Source organism: Acomys minous (genome assembly GCF_964271855.1).
Source record: "Acomys minous genome assembly, chromosome: 2".
Taxonomy (NCBI): Eukaryota; Metazoa; Chordata; class Mammalia; order Rodentia; family Muridae; genus Acomys; species Acomys minous.
This window is the reverse complement of record NC_140484.1, coordinates 29,784,231-29,801,037: the sequence shown is the minus strand read 5'-3', so window position 1 is coordinate 29,801,037 and position 16,807 is coordinate 29,784,231. Positions and strand designations below refer to the sequence as shown.

Sequence of the window (16,807 nt, the reverse complement as noted above, 5' to 3'; positions counted from 1 at the left end):
TCTGTATGTGCATGAGTTTTGATAAATTAAACATTCTATTCCATCCCTCCAACTTCTTCCCCATCTGTGCCTCATCTACCCCCCTACTGTCCCTCCGACCCCCCACCTCCACCTCAGAGCCCCGTGCTGCTTATAAATGCATGGGTTTGGGTCATGCTGAAGCATGAATAGCTTCTCAGGGTCTACATCCCTGAAAAGAAATTTCCTTTCTTTCTCCCAACACCACCAGGTGCCAATAGTCGTCCTCATTTATAGTTGGGACTTCATGGCCCCTCCTTTATCCGTGCTTTCTGCTGGCTTGATCTCATGCAGGTATGCATTCACAGCTGCTGTGAGCTCATTTGTGCAGTGGGCCTGTCATGTCATGTTCAGCATATACTGTTTTGCTATGGAGATATGTTACTTCTGGCTCTTATGATCATCTTTCCATCCTCTCTTCCATGCAGATCCCTGTGCTTGGTTTTGATAGGAACGTCCATTTAGAGCTGGGTACTAAACAGTCTTACTCTCTCCCACTTAACCACCCATGGCACCCCCTGTATTAATCGTCATGTACCAAAAGATGCTTCTCTGGGGATCTGGGGGGAGTACATCTGGGGATGAGAGATGTACTCACTTATGGGTGTAAAAAGGAAAACTCAGGGTAGTTTAATACAGTGTGCATTAATTTGCTTGTTTTAAACATAAACTTCTGTAAACATGTATTTGATAAGTGTTCTTTTTCTTAAAACATGGAAAAAAGACCTAACAGTGGAATGCTCTGCCTCCCTAAACTATTTGAATAAATTCAGGTTATTTTGGTAAGTATTTTTAAAGTATTGTATTTTTGGCTTAGATATTTTTAACCCAAATGTGTTTCTACCTTTATAAAAATAGTAATTCATCATTGCTAATGTTTTTGAAATTGTGATGTATTGCCATATAATTTGTAAAATCTCCTTCTAAGCAGTTCTAAGTAACCTGTTTGTAAGCTTTGAATTTAAGGTATGGTGTCATAATATTTTCTGTTAGAATATGAAATGTTTCCTTTTTGCATGCAGCTTGACATTAAAGATTTTCTAAACTAGAACATGCCTACAGATGAATGGTGTCCTTATTTAAACATATTTTCTTCAGGAAGCAATGCTTTGATGAAATAGGGTTTTATTGGTAAACTGCCTCGCTTAATAGTTTTGAGTGTTGGAATCTTTAGCTTAAAAGCCACTTACTAAAATGGTGACAATATTGTACGCATTTCCATTTCCTTGATGTATAGACTGTTTATCAATATCTGTTAGCAAAAATGAGTTGGCTTTAATTATAAAGGTGGCATTTAGGTAACATTAATAAAAAATACATATTCTAAAGGATTACTCAAAGTATTTTATTACATTTGGGGCAATGCGACTTTTATTAGGAAAACTTAAGCTTTTAATTTATTTAAGGCTTATTGGGACTCTAACTCTCAACCAAAGTGGGATACAATCCAGGATGCGCTAACTTGGAGCCGTGGTATAAATGCCTGGTTCTTTCTCCTGTAGGAATCCGGTTGGCTTCTTGGTAAGGTAGAAAGGAAGTTGCCCTGATCCGTAGTTCCAGTCCTTACGAATACTTGAAGCCTTGTAGAAGTTGTTCAAGCTTCCATTTTCCCCAGAGTGTTTGCTGTAGTCTGCACAGTTCCCCTCAGTGTACATGCTACGTGAAATGGCTGCCTCGACCAGTTTGTAGTAACTTCTACTGTATGTTAAGCTTCATGGGAAAAGGAATGCTATGTTAGCAGTTGCTTATGCTTGAATCAACTTTATCAAGTCCTGAGATAATTAAAAGTTTACCTACTTACTGATATTTGATGTTGTAAGAACACTGAAGACAAAATTTTATGTAACTATATTTGTTGTCAGCTCTGCGTGGAATTCTATTCCCACCGAGACAGTTCAGATGTGGCTTAAGTCTGTTACCGGGGGTCATGTGCTTGAAGCATGTTCATTGTGACAGAGGGAGAGCTGTTTTGGTGCCCTTAAGGGCTGGGACCTACTTCAAGTCTTTAGCTCTGTTAGAGGAATGCCCTTGAAAGATACTGTGGGACCTACTCTTTTGATTTCATAATTCAAGATGGGCTTACTTCCTCTCATAATACATGCTCCCAACATTGGGATACATCACTCTGATAAATCTACGAGAGAAATCAATGAAGCCCACCTGATATTGGACTATAAATCGCCAGAACACAAAAATAATTCAAAACAAAACCAAAAGACCCTCTGTTCTTTATAAAGTTATGTAGCCTCAGCTGTTATATTAGAGTGATGTAAAATAGACTAATGTATTTGCTACCTAAAATACTTGGGCCAAGGATTATTAGGAAGAAGAGACATAGCAGAATCCAAATCCATTTCAGATACAGCGGTTACAATGTATAACACCTGATTAAGAGACTTCTGGGTGGAGAAGTGGCTCTGAGGTGAAGAGCACGTACTGCTCTTAGACAGGACTGATGTTCAGCCCCTGCACTCACTCGGTGCCTCACAACCACATGTAACTCCATTTCCAGCCGGGGTTGCTCTCTTTAGGCCTCTGTGGACACTTATCTGCAAATGGTCTACATACATACACACTGGCAAAACCACTCAGTCACATAAAATAAAAATGTTTTTAAAAAGAGCTTTAATTATATAAAATCAGACTTTTTTACTTAACGAGCTGAACATAGTTCCAAATATTCTTTCATGTTATATCCCAAACATCCTAAAGTGCAAGCTTCTCAATGAAAACTTGCCATTTTATCAAGTGAGTGCTGTGAGAAAGTATTTACAATTGGATTTAAGAGTAGAAGGTAGAAGATGTGTTTCTATACTCTTGAAAGGGGAACAGTGGAAGAAATAAAAAATGGGCTTCAGAGTAGTAGATGCATATGACTGACTAGATTGTCAAGAGTGTTTGTGATAAGAAATGACAAAAGATGGATAAAAACTATAGTAGAACTTGGCAGTCCCAACGCTTGGGAGTCTGTGGCAGAAGGAGCATGATTTTGTGGCCAGGCTGGATTACATAATGAATTACAGGCAAGCCCAGGCTACAGAGTGAGACAAATAATTAAATATTTCTAGTTAAGTGTCCAGAGTAAGATGCATGTCTGTGTATTCTTAGAAGACAGTGGAAAAATAATCAAAAGATCACTTCTCTTGGGAGGGGAGGGGTAAGAGAAAGCAACAACATTTTGAAAGGTAAGACCCATTTGGATGAATGGTCTTCGGGGTGTCTTTAGTGGCCTTGGTGGGCACTCTGCTTTTATTTCCAAAAAAGGATTCTGATAAGCTTCAAGAAGTTGAATTAGCTGATAATTTTCAACCATAATACTTAGAAGATCTGCCACAGTGTTTGAGCTAAGGTGTGCTCTTCCCTGGTATTCCCGGCTGGTGACTAATTGGGATGACTTCTGGGCCTTGGCAACGTTCCAGAGAAAGCTGAAATCCATGGACCAGAAACAGCCCAGCACTGGAGAACTTTGGAAAGGCCCAGGCATTGAGCTTACTGGATACTATGGGAGTAGGCATTTGAATAGGGCCTGGGATGTTGACCTGGTTAATTTGTGATAGAGAGCAATTTAGCCATTTCTGCTGTGCTGTGTTTAAACGGCATAGACTAGATAGGGATTAGTATTCAGTACTTCAAACAAAGGAAGGAAGTAGCACCATGAATATTGAAGTAGGCATAGTCTTCCAAATAGGCAGTTCAGATAGTAAAGGAACATTTTAGAAAAGGAATTTTGAAGATCCCCATAGATAATCTAAAATGTTCAATTATAACTGGCAGAATCTAGAACATTACGCCACAACAAAGAAAAGTTACCAGAAGGGGGAAAAATCAAATTAAACTATACGTCATTACTTAGCTGTGAATACTAAGTCAATGTGTTGAAAATTCTGACTTTTTAAAAACCACATGGTATAATGTGCTTATTAGAACAAGAAAGTTTCTCAACTCTTATTAAGTGTATGGAGTCTATCTAGAATAAGATACGCTTGAAACATCTGCTTTTCACCACCATCTAAATAAGTTATTCTGCACTTCATGTGCAAGACTAGGATAAAATGACTACTATCTCTGTCATAGGATTGTTATAAAATATAGGTAGCCACTTTGAATAATTCCTGGCCTGTGTTGTGTAGAAGGTATGAGTGAGCAGAGTAGATTTGGGGGGTAGGTAGAGTAACCATCTAAAAAGTACAGTGTGGCATCTTATTTGAAGATGTGGAGATAGTAAATGGCTTTGAGGGTGGAGATAAAACTCAGTGTTAGATTGCTTTCCTAAGCGTGCCTAAGCCCCTGCGTTTGATTTCTTCTTCTTCTTCTGCTGCTGCTGCTTCTTCTTCTTCTTCTTCTTCTTCTTCTCCTTCTTCTTCTTCTTCTTCTTCTTCTTCTTCTTCTTCTTCTTATTATTATTATTATTATTATTATTATTATTATTATTATTATTTTGGTTTTTCGAGACAGGGTCTCTCTGTGTTAGCCTTGTCTATCCTGGACTCACTTTGTAGTCCGCCTGCCTCTGCCTCCCGAGTGCTGGGATTAAAGGCGTGCACCACCACGCCCGGCTCTGATTTATTATTTTTAAAGCATCTTTCTCCGTATTTACTACAAAAGATAGCTAGGAAAGGAAAGCACTTGCCTTTGGAAGTGTGGTGGGCTGGGACAGAAGACTGCCTGTCCTGATTATAAGCCTGGAATGTTAGCGTGGATTTTCTGCAAGTATAAGGAGGAGGCTTAAAAATGTGGAGAGGCTTTTATGTTTAGATTTTTAACTTCTAGGGTTTTTTTTTTGGGGGGGGGGGCTTTGTTTTTCTTGGCTGTCCTGGACTCACTTTGTAGAACAAGCTGGCCTCCATCTCACAGAGTTCTGCCTCCCTTTGTCTCCCTGAGTGCTGGAATTACAGGTATGCTCCATTGGGCCCGACTACTTTGTAGTATTTTTGTTTTGTTACAGAAATCTGTAAACAGATTGGCAACAGATTCATCTTAACAAAATCATTTAACCTCAGTCACTATCAGCTCATTGCCAGTTTTGTTTTTTATCTGTACCTGCATACCTGAGTACCAGAGGATTATTTTGAAGAGAGTCTCAGAGTTTTAATCATTTGAGGAGTAAATGGCTTTATATACAGCTATAGTGTCCCTCATGGGTACATTGTTCAGAGCCCCAAGAAAATTCTACCCTCAGCTTCAAGAAATTGAGTTAGCTGATAACCTTCAGCTATAAGCACAGCATTTGAGTCAAAATCAATCTCTTTCTGCGTACCTTTTAGCCCAAGACCAATATAGCAAGACTTGTAGAGCTTGTCAGTTTCTGCCCAGTATGGTTAATTTCTGTACCTGAGTTCAGTATTGGGTTGAGATCTCCGAGACCTTTCATGTCCTGTACCTTTCTTCTTCCTTTCAATACAATTTACCATCATCATGATCTAAGGGTCTTTATTGCCTTGTTACAATTCTTCTCCATATCTTTTAGACCTGTCACCTTCATCTTAATATCAGCCTCCCAAAGCATCAGCCAACAAATAGGTAAAAATGATTCTTCTTAGCATTTCTAGGAAATTACTGATACCTGGTCACAGACTGCCATCTTTTAAGAGGTCTGTTTATGTGCCTGGCTTTGGCTGATATTTGCAAAGTTAGGTTTTATGAGATTTTTTTGGTATAACTTAAGTCGAGTATCTGCTTTGGGGACTCTGGAATTTTTATATGTACCGTGTATATGGCCAGCCTTTAACAACTGTATATGCTAATTCGCTGGCATGGTAAAGGTATTTTGCACTTAGTTTGGTTGGAAGAAGCATGTTCTGTGTGGAACAGACCTTCAAAGCTTGAATATAGTGTGTTAGTTTCTTTTCTCCTCTCTCTTTCTGTCTTTTGGCTGTAGGAGGTCATAGCTATTGATCACTGTGTTCCAAGAAGTTCTGTGACTCTGTGAATCACTTGGCCTATGGATGATCACAAATCCTTCACAAAACCTGAATATCTTAACAGCAAATAACTTGTTAATGGTCAGAGTTCCTTTATGTGTATGTAAAATAGGAGCCCAGTGGGATGGAACACAAATGGAGAATATTTTTTCTCTTGAAACATGCTTTCCACTGTTATTAAAAATAAACAAATTTATGGTGTCAAAATATAGCTTTCTCATTATAGTTGAGAAAAGAATCGTATCTGAAGCAAACTTTGATCTTAAAATGAGGCAGAAAATGAGTTCACAGTTGAAGAATTAAAAGACCTAGCTGGGTGTGGTGGTGCACGCCTTTGATCCCAGCACTAGGGAGGCAGAGGCAGGCGGATCTCTAGGTTTAAGGCCAGCCTGGTCTACAGAATGAGTCAAAGACAGCCAGGACTGTTATACAAATAAACCCTTTCTTCAAAAAACAAAAAACAAAAACAAAAAAGCATCTAGTTAGCTGGGTTGATGGCAGCCTGGACTACAGTAATACCTCATTTCTAAAATAAATCTAACTTTATTACTTTATTTACTGAGGCAAATGTCAATTATTTAGGTTTGGCCATTAAACTAAAAGAATAGAATCGTGGGTGTGACTGTACTTGTCAAAGAAGGCCTCTTTAGGTTTAATGACAGAATGCTAGCATCTTATGTTTATTGTGTACTGTGTTGAACACCTTAAAGGTCCTGAATTTTTAGCTCTTAAAACCACCAGGTGAGTCAGTAAGTTCATTTGGGAGGGCGGCAGGGTGGGAGGAGGAGGAGTCACGGAGATTTAAAATAGATTTCCTAAGTGTACAAAGTAGAAAGAAACCAAATTGGGACTCTAAACCTAGGCAGGCTAAAACCTGAACGTATTTTAGATGAAGACCTAAGGTTAAAAAGGAAACAATAAAAACTTACCAGTTAAAGGAAACCCAGTAAACACAATGCATCACAGAAGAGAAGATTGTTAAGGATGGCAGGGGATACTTAAGGCTGCCAGGCTGTTTTTCTTGTGAAGAGAATGTTTGGATTTCTCCATGTAATTACATGAAGAAGTTTAAGGCACTTACTCTGGTCTTTGTAACAACTATCGTCTCTTTCCTGTATCAGAGCTGTCAGGACAAGGCTTTCCTTCTGTCATTTACTGTCTCAGCAGAGGCTGATTATTTGAAAGCTTTGCCAAAGGGAATTATGGCACCAAGGATAAATGACCAAGTGTCTCTGGGGCTCCTCACCAGTACTTGAGTCTCCCTCATCTGATTAATTGAAATGTAGGGACTTGATTAAATGAGGTGATTGAAGGTCTCATACGGTATTTCTACTCGTTGTAGGTAAGTCAGATATAGTGTGAGATTCATGGGTTAGCACAGTCTTTGATTTCGAAGAACCAAGACCAGATCCTAACTTCAAACCAACTTTAATCTGAGCATGCTACTCTTACTAGGCTAAGGGTCAGTTTTTCCCCCTTACTTTCTGCCTTATTAATGCTGCTGACTCCCTTGAGTCAGCATAATGACTATGTATTCCTGCAGCATGAAGTCAACTTGACTGACGGAAAGGATTATAAAAGCAATGTTGAGCCTTATTTTCAGAATTCTTACTTGGGCCTGAAGTGTAGCCCGAGAATGTGTTTTCAGTGAGTCTGCTAATGTGGTGATGCCCCGTCTACTCCACGCTGAAGTGCCATAGCACTGTGGCTCACCCCAGTTGCTTGGACAGTTCAGGAATGGAAACACGTGCTAACTATTTCTTTGTAACTAATAATACACAAAGGCAGTAGGCCCTACTTTTTATAGAAGCCAGGTGTATTGTTTGATTGCCTCTGCCTCCTGAGGACTGGGATTAAAGAAGTGCACACCACATAAATCTTAAGGAATTAAGGCCGAGATTCTGTAAGGTGTGCCCCTCCCCCACCATGTTTCTACTTCCTGCTGCATACATAGTGCTGGAGGGCTGCTTATGTGATGCTGGAGGGCTGCTTATGTGATGCTGGAGGGCTGCTTATGTGATGCTGGAGGGCTGCTTATGTGGTGCTGGAGGGCTGCTTATGTGATGCTGGAGGGCTGCTTATGTGATGCTGGAGGGCTGCTTATGTGATGCTGGAGGGCTGCTTATGTGATGCTGGAGGGCTGCTTATGTGATGCTGGAGGGCTGCTTATGTGATGCTGGAGGGCTGCTTATGTGATGCTGGAGGGCTGCTTATGTGATGCTGGAGGGCTGCTTATGTGATGCTGGAGGGCTGCTTATGTGATGCTGGAGGGCTGCTTATGTGATGCTGGAGGGCTGCTTATGTGATGCTGGAGGGCTGCTTATGTGATGCTGGAGGGCTGCTTATGTGATGCTGGAGGGCTGCTTATGTGATGCTGGAGGGCTGCTTATGTGATGCTGGAGGGCTGCTTATGTGATGCTGGAGGGCTGCTTATGTGATGCTGGAGGGCTGCTTATGTGATGCTGGAGGGCTGCTTATGTGATGCTGGAGGGCTGCTTATGTGATGCTGGAGGGCTGCTTATGTGATGCTGGAGGGCTGCTTATGTGATGCTGGAGGGCTGCTTATGTGATGCTGGAGGGCTGCTTATGTGATGCTGGAGGGCTGCTTATGTGATGCTGGAGGGCTGCTTATGTGATGCTGGAGGGCTGCTTATGTGATGCTGGAGGGCTGCTTATGTGGTGCTGGAGGGCTGCTTATGTGGTGCTGGAGGGCTGCTTATGTGATGCTGGAGGGCTGCTTATGTGATGCTGGAGGGCTGCTTATGTGATGCTGGAGGGCTGCTTATGTGATGCTGGAGGGCTGCTTATGTGGTGCTGGAGGGCTGCTTATGTGATGCTGGAGGGCTGCTTATGTGATGCTGGAGGGCTGCTTATGTGATGCTGGAGGGCTGCTTATGTGGTGCTGGAGGGCTGCTTATGTGATGCTGGAGGGCTGCTTATGTGATGCTGGAGGGCTGCTTATGTGATGCTGGAGGGCTGCTTATGTGATGCTGGAGGGCTGCTTATGTGGTGCTGGAGGGCTGCTTATGTGATGCTGGAGGGCTGCTTATGTGATGCTGGAGGGCTGCTTATGTGATGCTGGAGGGCTGCTTATGTGATGCTGGAGGGCTGCTTATGTGATGCTGGAGGGCTGCTTATGTGGTGCTGGAGGGCTGCTTATGTGATGCTGGAGGGCTGCTTATGTGATGCTGGAGGGCTGCTTATGTGATGCTGGAGGGCTGCTTATGTGATGCTGGAGGGCTGCTTATGTGATGCTGGAGGGCTGCTTATGTGATGCTGGAGGGCTGCTTATGTGATGCTGGAGGGCTGCTTATGTGATGCTGGAGGGCTGCTTATGTGATGCTGGAGGGCTGCTTATGTGGTGCTGGAGGGCTGCTTATGTGATGCTGGAGGGCTGCTTATGTGATGCTGGAGGGCTGCTTATGTGATGCTGGAGGGCTGCTTATGTGGTGCTGGAGGGCTGCTTATGTGATGCTGGAGGGCTGCTTATGTGATGCTGGAGGGCTGCTTATGTGATGCTGGAGGGCTGCTTATGTGATGCTGGAGGGCTGCTTATGTGATGCTGGAGGGCTGCTGATGTGATGCTGTTTTTGGTCTTAAGCATTACTAGGGAGCATTACTACATTTAATATCAATAATTTTAACAAGAATAATTCCTCGGGGAAATGGATCCTGCTGGGATATGCCAAGTAGGTTCATGAATGAAGCAAATGATAAAACTCTAACTGGCTCTAAGATCAGGGAGAGGCCGACATCTAGGCCTGCTAAAATGATGGTGATGATGACTAAACAATTTTTTAAAGAGTTTTATTTTATGTATATGGGCATTTTGCTTGCATGTATGTGTGTGCACCATGTGCCTTTTGCCCATGAGCTCCAAAGAGGGTGTCAAGTCCCTTGGGACTGGAGTTAAAGGCACTTGTGAAGGACCATATGGGTGCTGGGACCTGAAGTCCTGTCTTCTGTAAGAACTAGTGTTCTAATACAGTAGTAAGTGTTCTTCATGGCTGAACCGTATCTCCAGCCCTTAATGACTTTATTTGTTTAATGTGTTTGCATGTTTTGTCTGCATGTATACCCTTGTACCGTATTTATACCAGGTGCCCACAGATGCCAGAAGAGGGTGTGGGATTCCATGGGACAGGAGTTACAGGTGATTGTGAGCTGCCATGTGGGTACTGGAAATTGAACCCAGGTTCTCCACTTAATTTAACTCTGCAGCCCCTATTGACATCTGTCTGTCTGTCTGTCTGTCTGTCTGTCTGTCTGTCTGTCTGTCTATCTATCTATCTATCTATCTATCTATCTGGTTTTTTGAGAAAGGGTTTCTCTCTGTACCCTTGGCTGTCATGGACTCGCATTGTAGACCAGTCTGGCCTCGAACTCACGGAGGTTTGCCTACCTCTGCCTCTACCTCTCCAAGTGCTGGGATTACAGGTGTGCGCCACTGCACCCAGCTGACATAATCCTTAAATTTATGAAACAAGAAGTTGTGTTTCTACTCCACTTTCTCTTAGCTAATAATTGGTATCTTCCTCAGCTTTTAGTAAGAATTGTTTATAAGTATCACCAAGAAAAATACAGTCTCATTTAGGCTATTAAAACAGCAATATTTGACAGAATAAACTCATTACACAACGAGCCCCAGTGTCTGGAGACGGGGCTCAACAATATGAGTGCTTTCAGCTTTTCCAAAATATTTGAGTTTGTCAAAACTGCCTGCAACTCCAGCTCCAGGGATGTGATCACCTCAGCAGGCTCCTTCACACATGTACACATTCACATACACACTGACACACAGAAACATGTGTCTGGAAAGAAATCCCAAGTCAATAGGACGATGGGTACAGAACATGGAGTGTGCACTTGTCTGACACTCCGTAAACCTGTCCAGGGCTTACTTGCATGGGGGAGAGAGTTCGTTCATGTTCAGCGTTATAGATGCCACCCTGTGAATGTCGCAGTACAGGTGACAATTGTACCCAGAATACAAGATGTTGCTACCAATTTTACTGCTATCTAATTTTTTTTTTTTTTAAGGCATAGTCCAGGCTGATCTCTAATTCTCCTGCCTCCACCTCTTCAGCATATCCTACCAGCATGTGCCACATCCACCGCTGGAAACTTTACTTTTTCTTTAACTCTAAATTAGGTCTTTCTTTATAGAGTGCATACAGATTTTAGCCTTCTGTGGAAACAATCCTAAGCTCTATTGTGGTTTCTTTTCCTGTTCCCTCAGATATCCAGAAAGCGGTGTACTAGAAATGAATGTTAAGGATCTTCGACCACGAGCAAGGACCACTTTAAAATGGAATGAGCTCAATGTTGGTGATGTGGTAATGGTTAACTACAATGTAGAAAATCCAGGCAAAAGGGGATTTTGGTATGATGCTGAAATTACCACACTGAAGACAATATCAAGGACCAAAAAGGAAGTTCGTGTGAAAGTTTTCCTGGGGTAAGGTTCTTGCCACTAATGCTGTGTACGTACTCATTTAGGAATGCAATTCTTAGACATGAGGCACATATTCCTGTTAAAGAAGATGGGGTTAGAGAGAAATTTTCATTATATAGGAGAATAATTTTTATAAATTCTGAGACTCTTTATTACGACTGAATATATCCTCATCTCTAAGGCTAAAGATAATTGTGGAGAATCTTGGCTATAACAGTGTCTCACTAGAGATGTCTGTGCTTCGTGGAATTCTTATAGAAAAAGCAATAATAAACAAAACAGTACCGTATTAATACATTTACTGTAGATGACAGCTTAACCTCTGTTTTCTAGGCTGGAACTCTCCAGAATTTTCCTCAAGTGATAGAGTAGTGCACATTGCCTCATAGACAGCTTTTATACTTGGGAAATTGTTTCTACTACCCCTCTCTCTGTTGCTTTTCAATTTTTATTGACTGAATAATCACTCATTTGCCTTTTTAAAAGATCATATGTACTGAGGAATTTCTAATTTTTCATTATAAATTTCTTCTGTATGGATTTCTTTTTTTCTTTTTTGTTTTTTGTTTTTGTTTTTTTGAGATAGGGTCTCTCTGTGTAGCCTTGGCTGTCCTGGACTCGCTTTGTAGACCAGGCTGGCCTCGAACTCACAGTGATCCGCCTGCCTCTGCCTCCTGAGTGCTGGGATTAAAGGCGTGCGCCACCACACCTGGCATTCTTTTTTTATATAATGAGTTTACACCAGATTTGTTGTATTGATCAGTGAAGGAATTTAGCATGCCACTAACAGATTTTACTTGTTAAGAAAGAGCCAAATTTATATATTTTTCATATTGTATTTAACTGTAATGTCAAAAGGTGACAGATTATAGAAGCAAACACTTACGGTTAATAGAAAACAATGGATAGGTAAACTACAGTCCACTAGCTGCTTATATTTGTAAATAAAGTTTTATTGGAACACAACAGTGCCCACTGCTTATTAGCTACGCTGGTTTTGTACTTAGAGGCTTTGTTTGAGAAGCTTCAACTGCTATCATCTGACTGGACAACTCAAACTGCTACTTGTTTGACCCTTCATGAAAATAGTTAAAACCTTGAGATAAGGATAAAGACTAGTAGGACTGCCAAAGAAAGCATTTATTTTTATTGTTTTTCCTATTAGGATATTAGAATCAAAGCTTATATTTTAGATAACAGATTTCAGACCTTGCTACAGAAATATAAGTGTGATTCTGTTACTCAACTGAGGATATAGTTGACTTACAGACTTCTAAACAATTTAAAATTCAGATGTGTATACAGATCTGAAGAAACCAAGATAATTTGACTATGTAGGGAACCTTATAATTTACTTGATTGCAAGAAGTATTAAAAAGATGACACTCAATATGAGATACCAAAACACACAGTATGGAGCTTTAAAAAAGAAATGATCTGGGGCATGGTGGCACACAGCTTTCAGTCACAGCACTAAGAGAGGCATAGGCAGGATCTCTGAGTTCAAGACTAACCTGAGCCACACAGTGAGATCTTGTCTCAAGACAGACAAACAATAAATGCTTTTAAAGGAAAAGAAAAATGTTGCAGCTTTTAAAAAGATTTCTCAATCTCCGTGCTCCTGAGGTAGAATGTTCCTTTGGTGACTAAGGATGAGTGGAAATGTGAACAGGCAAACATGATTGGTGTAATAGTTATGTCATAGCTGTCCCAGCCGTAAAACACTTCTAAGTTTTTGTTACAGGTGTTAGGAACATAAGAGCCATAAAAGAAGTAAGGATGGTTTGAGGTTAGGAACTTATTTCATAGTTTAAAATCTTCCCAGAGGTTAGAGAGATGGTTTAGGGTAGTATTTTTCAGCCTGTGGGTCATAGCTGCTTGGGGGTTGAACAGCCCTTTTCACAGGGGTCATATGTTGGAGATCCTTCAGATATTTACATTATGATTCATAACAGCAAAATTATAGCTGTAAGTAGCAGTGAAAATAATTTTATAAGACAGGTTGTAGTGGTGCACAAGGCAGAGGCAGGCAAATCTCTGTGTTCGAGGCCAGCCTGATCTACAGAGAGTTCCAAGATAGCCAGGGCTACACAAAAACCCTGTCTCAAAAAAAAAAAAAAAAAAAGCTGCTCTTGCAGAGGACATGGGCATCTTATAACCACTGTAACTGTAACTCCAGTTCTGGGGAAGCCAGTGCCCTCTTGTGGCCTCTGTGGGCTCCTGTACACATATGGAATGTTAGGTTATAGAGTGTCTTTATTTTAACTATAGTTAACTGATCACCATTTCCTGGGAATACCAATGTCAAAACCCTAGACTGAGAAGCTTTTAGACAAATGACTTGTGTTCTTAAGCAGATTGCAAAGAAGAAAAAGATAGTGTGAGAATGTATAGATTATAGACTTAATATATGATGAAAATATGCCATATTCTTAGGGAGGTTAGACAGACAATAAGACTAAAGAAAATTAAGGTAACTGTAGCTATTGAGAAGATGTGAAGAAATGGATACTTCTGAGGTAGCATGGCAGTTCTGTTTGCTGTTGTGTCTGATGATAACAAAGATACTGCCTCACAGCTGCTTGAGTTACACATTTACCTATGTACTTTTCTGTATTATATTTGTTATTACATCTTTAATAGAACATATAAGAGTGGAGAAAGTCTTAAGTAAATGGATGCTACCCTCTCTTTTTAAGAAAGGAGATAAGGGACTGGAGAGATGGAGGACCTGAGTGCAATTCCCAGCGACCACATGGTGCCTCACAGCCGTCTATAATGAGATCTGGCGCCCTCCTCTGGTGGGCAGGCACACATAGCAGGCAGAACACTGTAATAAATAAATAAATCTTTAAAAAATAAAACAAAAACACTGCAAGAGCCAAAAGAAAAATTATAAAATTCTTGAATCTGTGTCTGCCTAATAATGTTTTCCAAATACAAAGCAAAAGCTGTAATTGAAAAAAGATAAACGGGGCTGGAGAAATAGCTTAGTGGTTAAGCCCTTGTTGCTCTTGTAAACGGTTCATTTGAAGCCCAGCACCCATGTCAGGTGCTGCCTGTAACTCCGGCTCCAAGGGGATTCGCTGCATTTAGCTTCTGCAGGTATCTGTATTCATGTGCAGTATTTGCACGGGCCCATATACATTCACATAATTAATAAAAATAGCTTTTAAAAGGAGAAACACAAACAAGTGCATAGTCATAGTAGGAAACTGAAGAAAATGCAAGGAAGTATAAATTAAAATAACTGTGGTTTCATATTTGAAAAGTTCCAGTAGGAAACCATATTATTTTTGCCTAGAAATACTGGAAGTATGTTTGAATTTTATTTTAATTAATAGGGATGCATTTTATCTAGTCTTTATGCTACATTTATAATACAGGTACTTCTTACCAAATAATCTAAGTAATAAAAGTATCTGAATGTTTTTCCTTGGTATTAGCCTGGAGTTTTATCTAACTTTGAGGATTAGCTATTACTAAAAGCAACCCAGCACTTGGGAGGCAGAGGCAGGCAGATTGCTGTGAGTTTGAGGCCAGCCTCCTCTACAAAGCGAGTCCAGGACAGCCAAGGCTACACAAAGAAGCCTTGTCTCAAAAAACTAAACAAACAGAACAACAGTCTAGAATAATTGTAATAACTATAAGATTAGTCATTTTAAAAGTAGGAAAAATACAGTGAATTTACACAACTTATAATTAATTATTTTTATGTAATTTAAATTTTGCTTGTAAAAATTAATATATTTTTTTAACAGGGATTCTGAAGGAGCATTAAATGACTGCCGGGTGATATTTGTAGATGAAATCTTCAGGATTGAGAAGCCTGGAGCCCATCCTATTTCCTTTGCAGATGGAAAGTTTTTAAGTATGAGATTTTCTCTTAGGCTTAAAATCAATGTGCTATGTGATGAAAATTTAGCTTTATTGACCAATGAATAATTTTGGAGGAGTTATAAAATAGTAGATCATACAAATTTACTTTCAAGGAAAAACGAATAGCTTGTAGTAAAATGGTCTCTCAAGTGCTTATCCATGTGTTCTATTTATAAACATGTCATTATTTATATATGTGTGTCTCATGTGTAAGTTGATGTCAGAAGAGTACGTTAGGAAATCTCTTCCACTGTGTAGATCCTGGGATTTGAACTCAGACTGTCAGGCTAGGTGGCAAGTGCCTTTGCCTGCTGAGCCTTCTCACTGGCCCTCTGGGTGTGTTACTACCGACAATTTCTCTATTTCCTAATTCATTCTTCAACATCAATATAATGTAATTTATGGCAATAGTATGCACTGCCGCTATGTTTATTGCTATTATATCGCCCATTTCATGAAATGGCATACACATGGGCTCATTTCATGAAATTCTGATTTAGTAAATCTGGGATGAAGCATTTGTTCTTTCTTAAACTTTCAGGTTTTTTTTCTCCTTATTTTGATGTGTGTGTGTCTGTGTGTATGTGTGTGCCATAGCACAAGTGTAAAAGTTGGAGGACACTTGTGAGAGTTATTTCTCTCCTTACACCATGTGGGTTATGGGTATTGAGCTCAGGTCATCAGGCTTGACAACAGGTGCCTTTACCGACTGAGCCATCTCTAGCCTTGAGGCATATATTAAACCTCACCCTGGGTTATTTTTTTTAGTACCTTTTTCTTTGTTTGTTTGTGTTTTAAAAAGAAGTTGTATACTGTTTAAATGGCATTTTTCTTTATGTGATAATAGGTATAAAAAGGTAAAACTTAACATAATTTTGTTTCTTATAGGGAAAAATGACCCTGAATGTGACCTGTGTGGTGGAGACCCAGATACGAAATGTCACATGTGCTCTTGTCATAAGTGTGGAGAGAAGCGGGACCCCAACATGCAGCTTCTGTGTGATGAGTGCAACATGGCGTACCACATCTACTGCCTGAGCCCACCGCTGGATAAAGTACCAGAAGAAGAATACTGGTATCTCCGCCAGGGCCTTGTCGCTCTCTGCTCTCTCTTTCTGCAAATAATAAAGATGGATCTTCAAAGAGTAGATTTTTCTTTTCCTTTCTTCCTCCCTTCCTTTCTTCTTTCCTTTTTCTTCACGTAGTTTTTTTGTTTTTGTTTTGTTTTTTTTATGTAGCCCTGGCTGGCCTGGAACTTCCTATGTAGACGGGCTGGCATCAAACTGATAGAAATCTGCCTGCCTCTGCCTCCCAGGGGCTGGAATTATAGGACTATGCCACCATGCCTGGCCAAACATGGGTTTCTAAAAGGCATGGTCACTAAAGTATTTAAAGTGCTGGTGGTCACGGCACTGAGGTTTGTATCCATTTACCGTAACAACGCTGAGCTGGGCTCTAAGCTGGTGTTGCTGTAGTGTGCAGCCGTTCCAAGGTGCAGAGTGGGCTGTTGCCTTTCCTTAAAGGGCCAGGAACG

At 40.5% G+C, this 16,807-nt stretch overlaps 1 protein-coding gene across 2 annotated transcripts in view; it reads left to right on the top strand.

Moving 5' to 3' along the window:
* Positions 1-16,807, top strand: part of UHRF2 (ubiquitin like with PHD and ring finger domains 2) — a 67,282-nt gene that overhangs the window by 34,203 nt on the left and 16,272 nt on the right. For both annotated transcript variants that reach the window (XM_084772603.1, XM_084772604.1), the window contains 3 exons: positions 11,179-11,397; positions 15,156-15,265; positions 16,162-16,348. In XM_084772603.1, the coding sequence (XP_084628729.1) occupies positions 11,179-11,397; positions 15,156-15,265; positions 16,162-16,348 (516 nt within the window). The remainder of the gene's footprint in view (positions 1-11,178; positions 11,398-15,155; positions 15,266-16,161; positions 16,349-16,807) is intronic.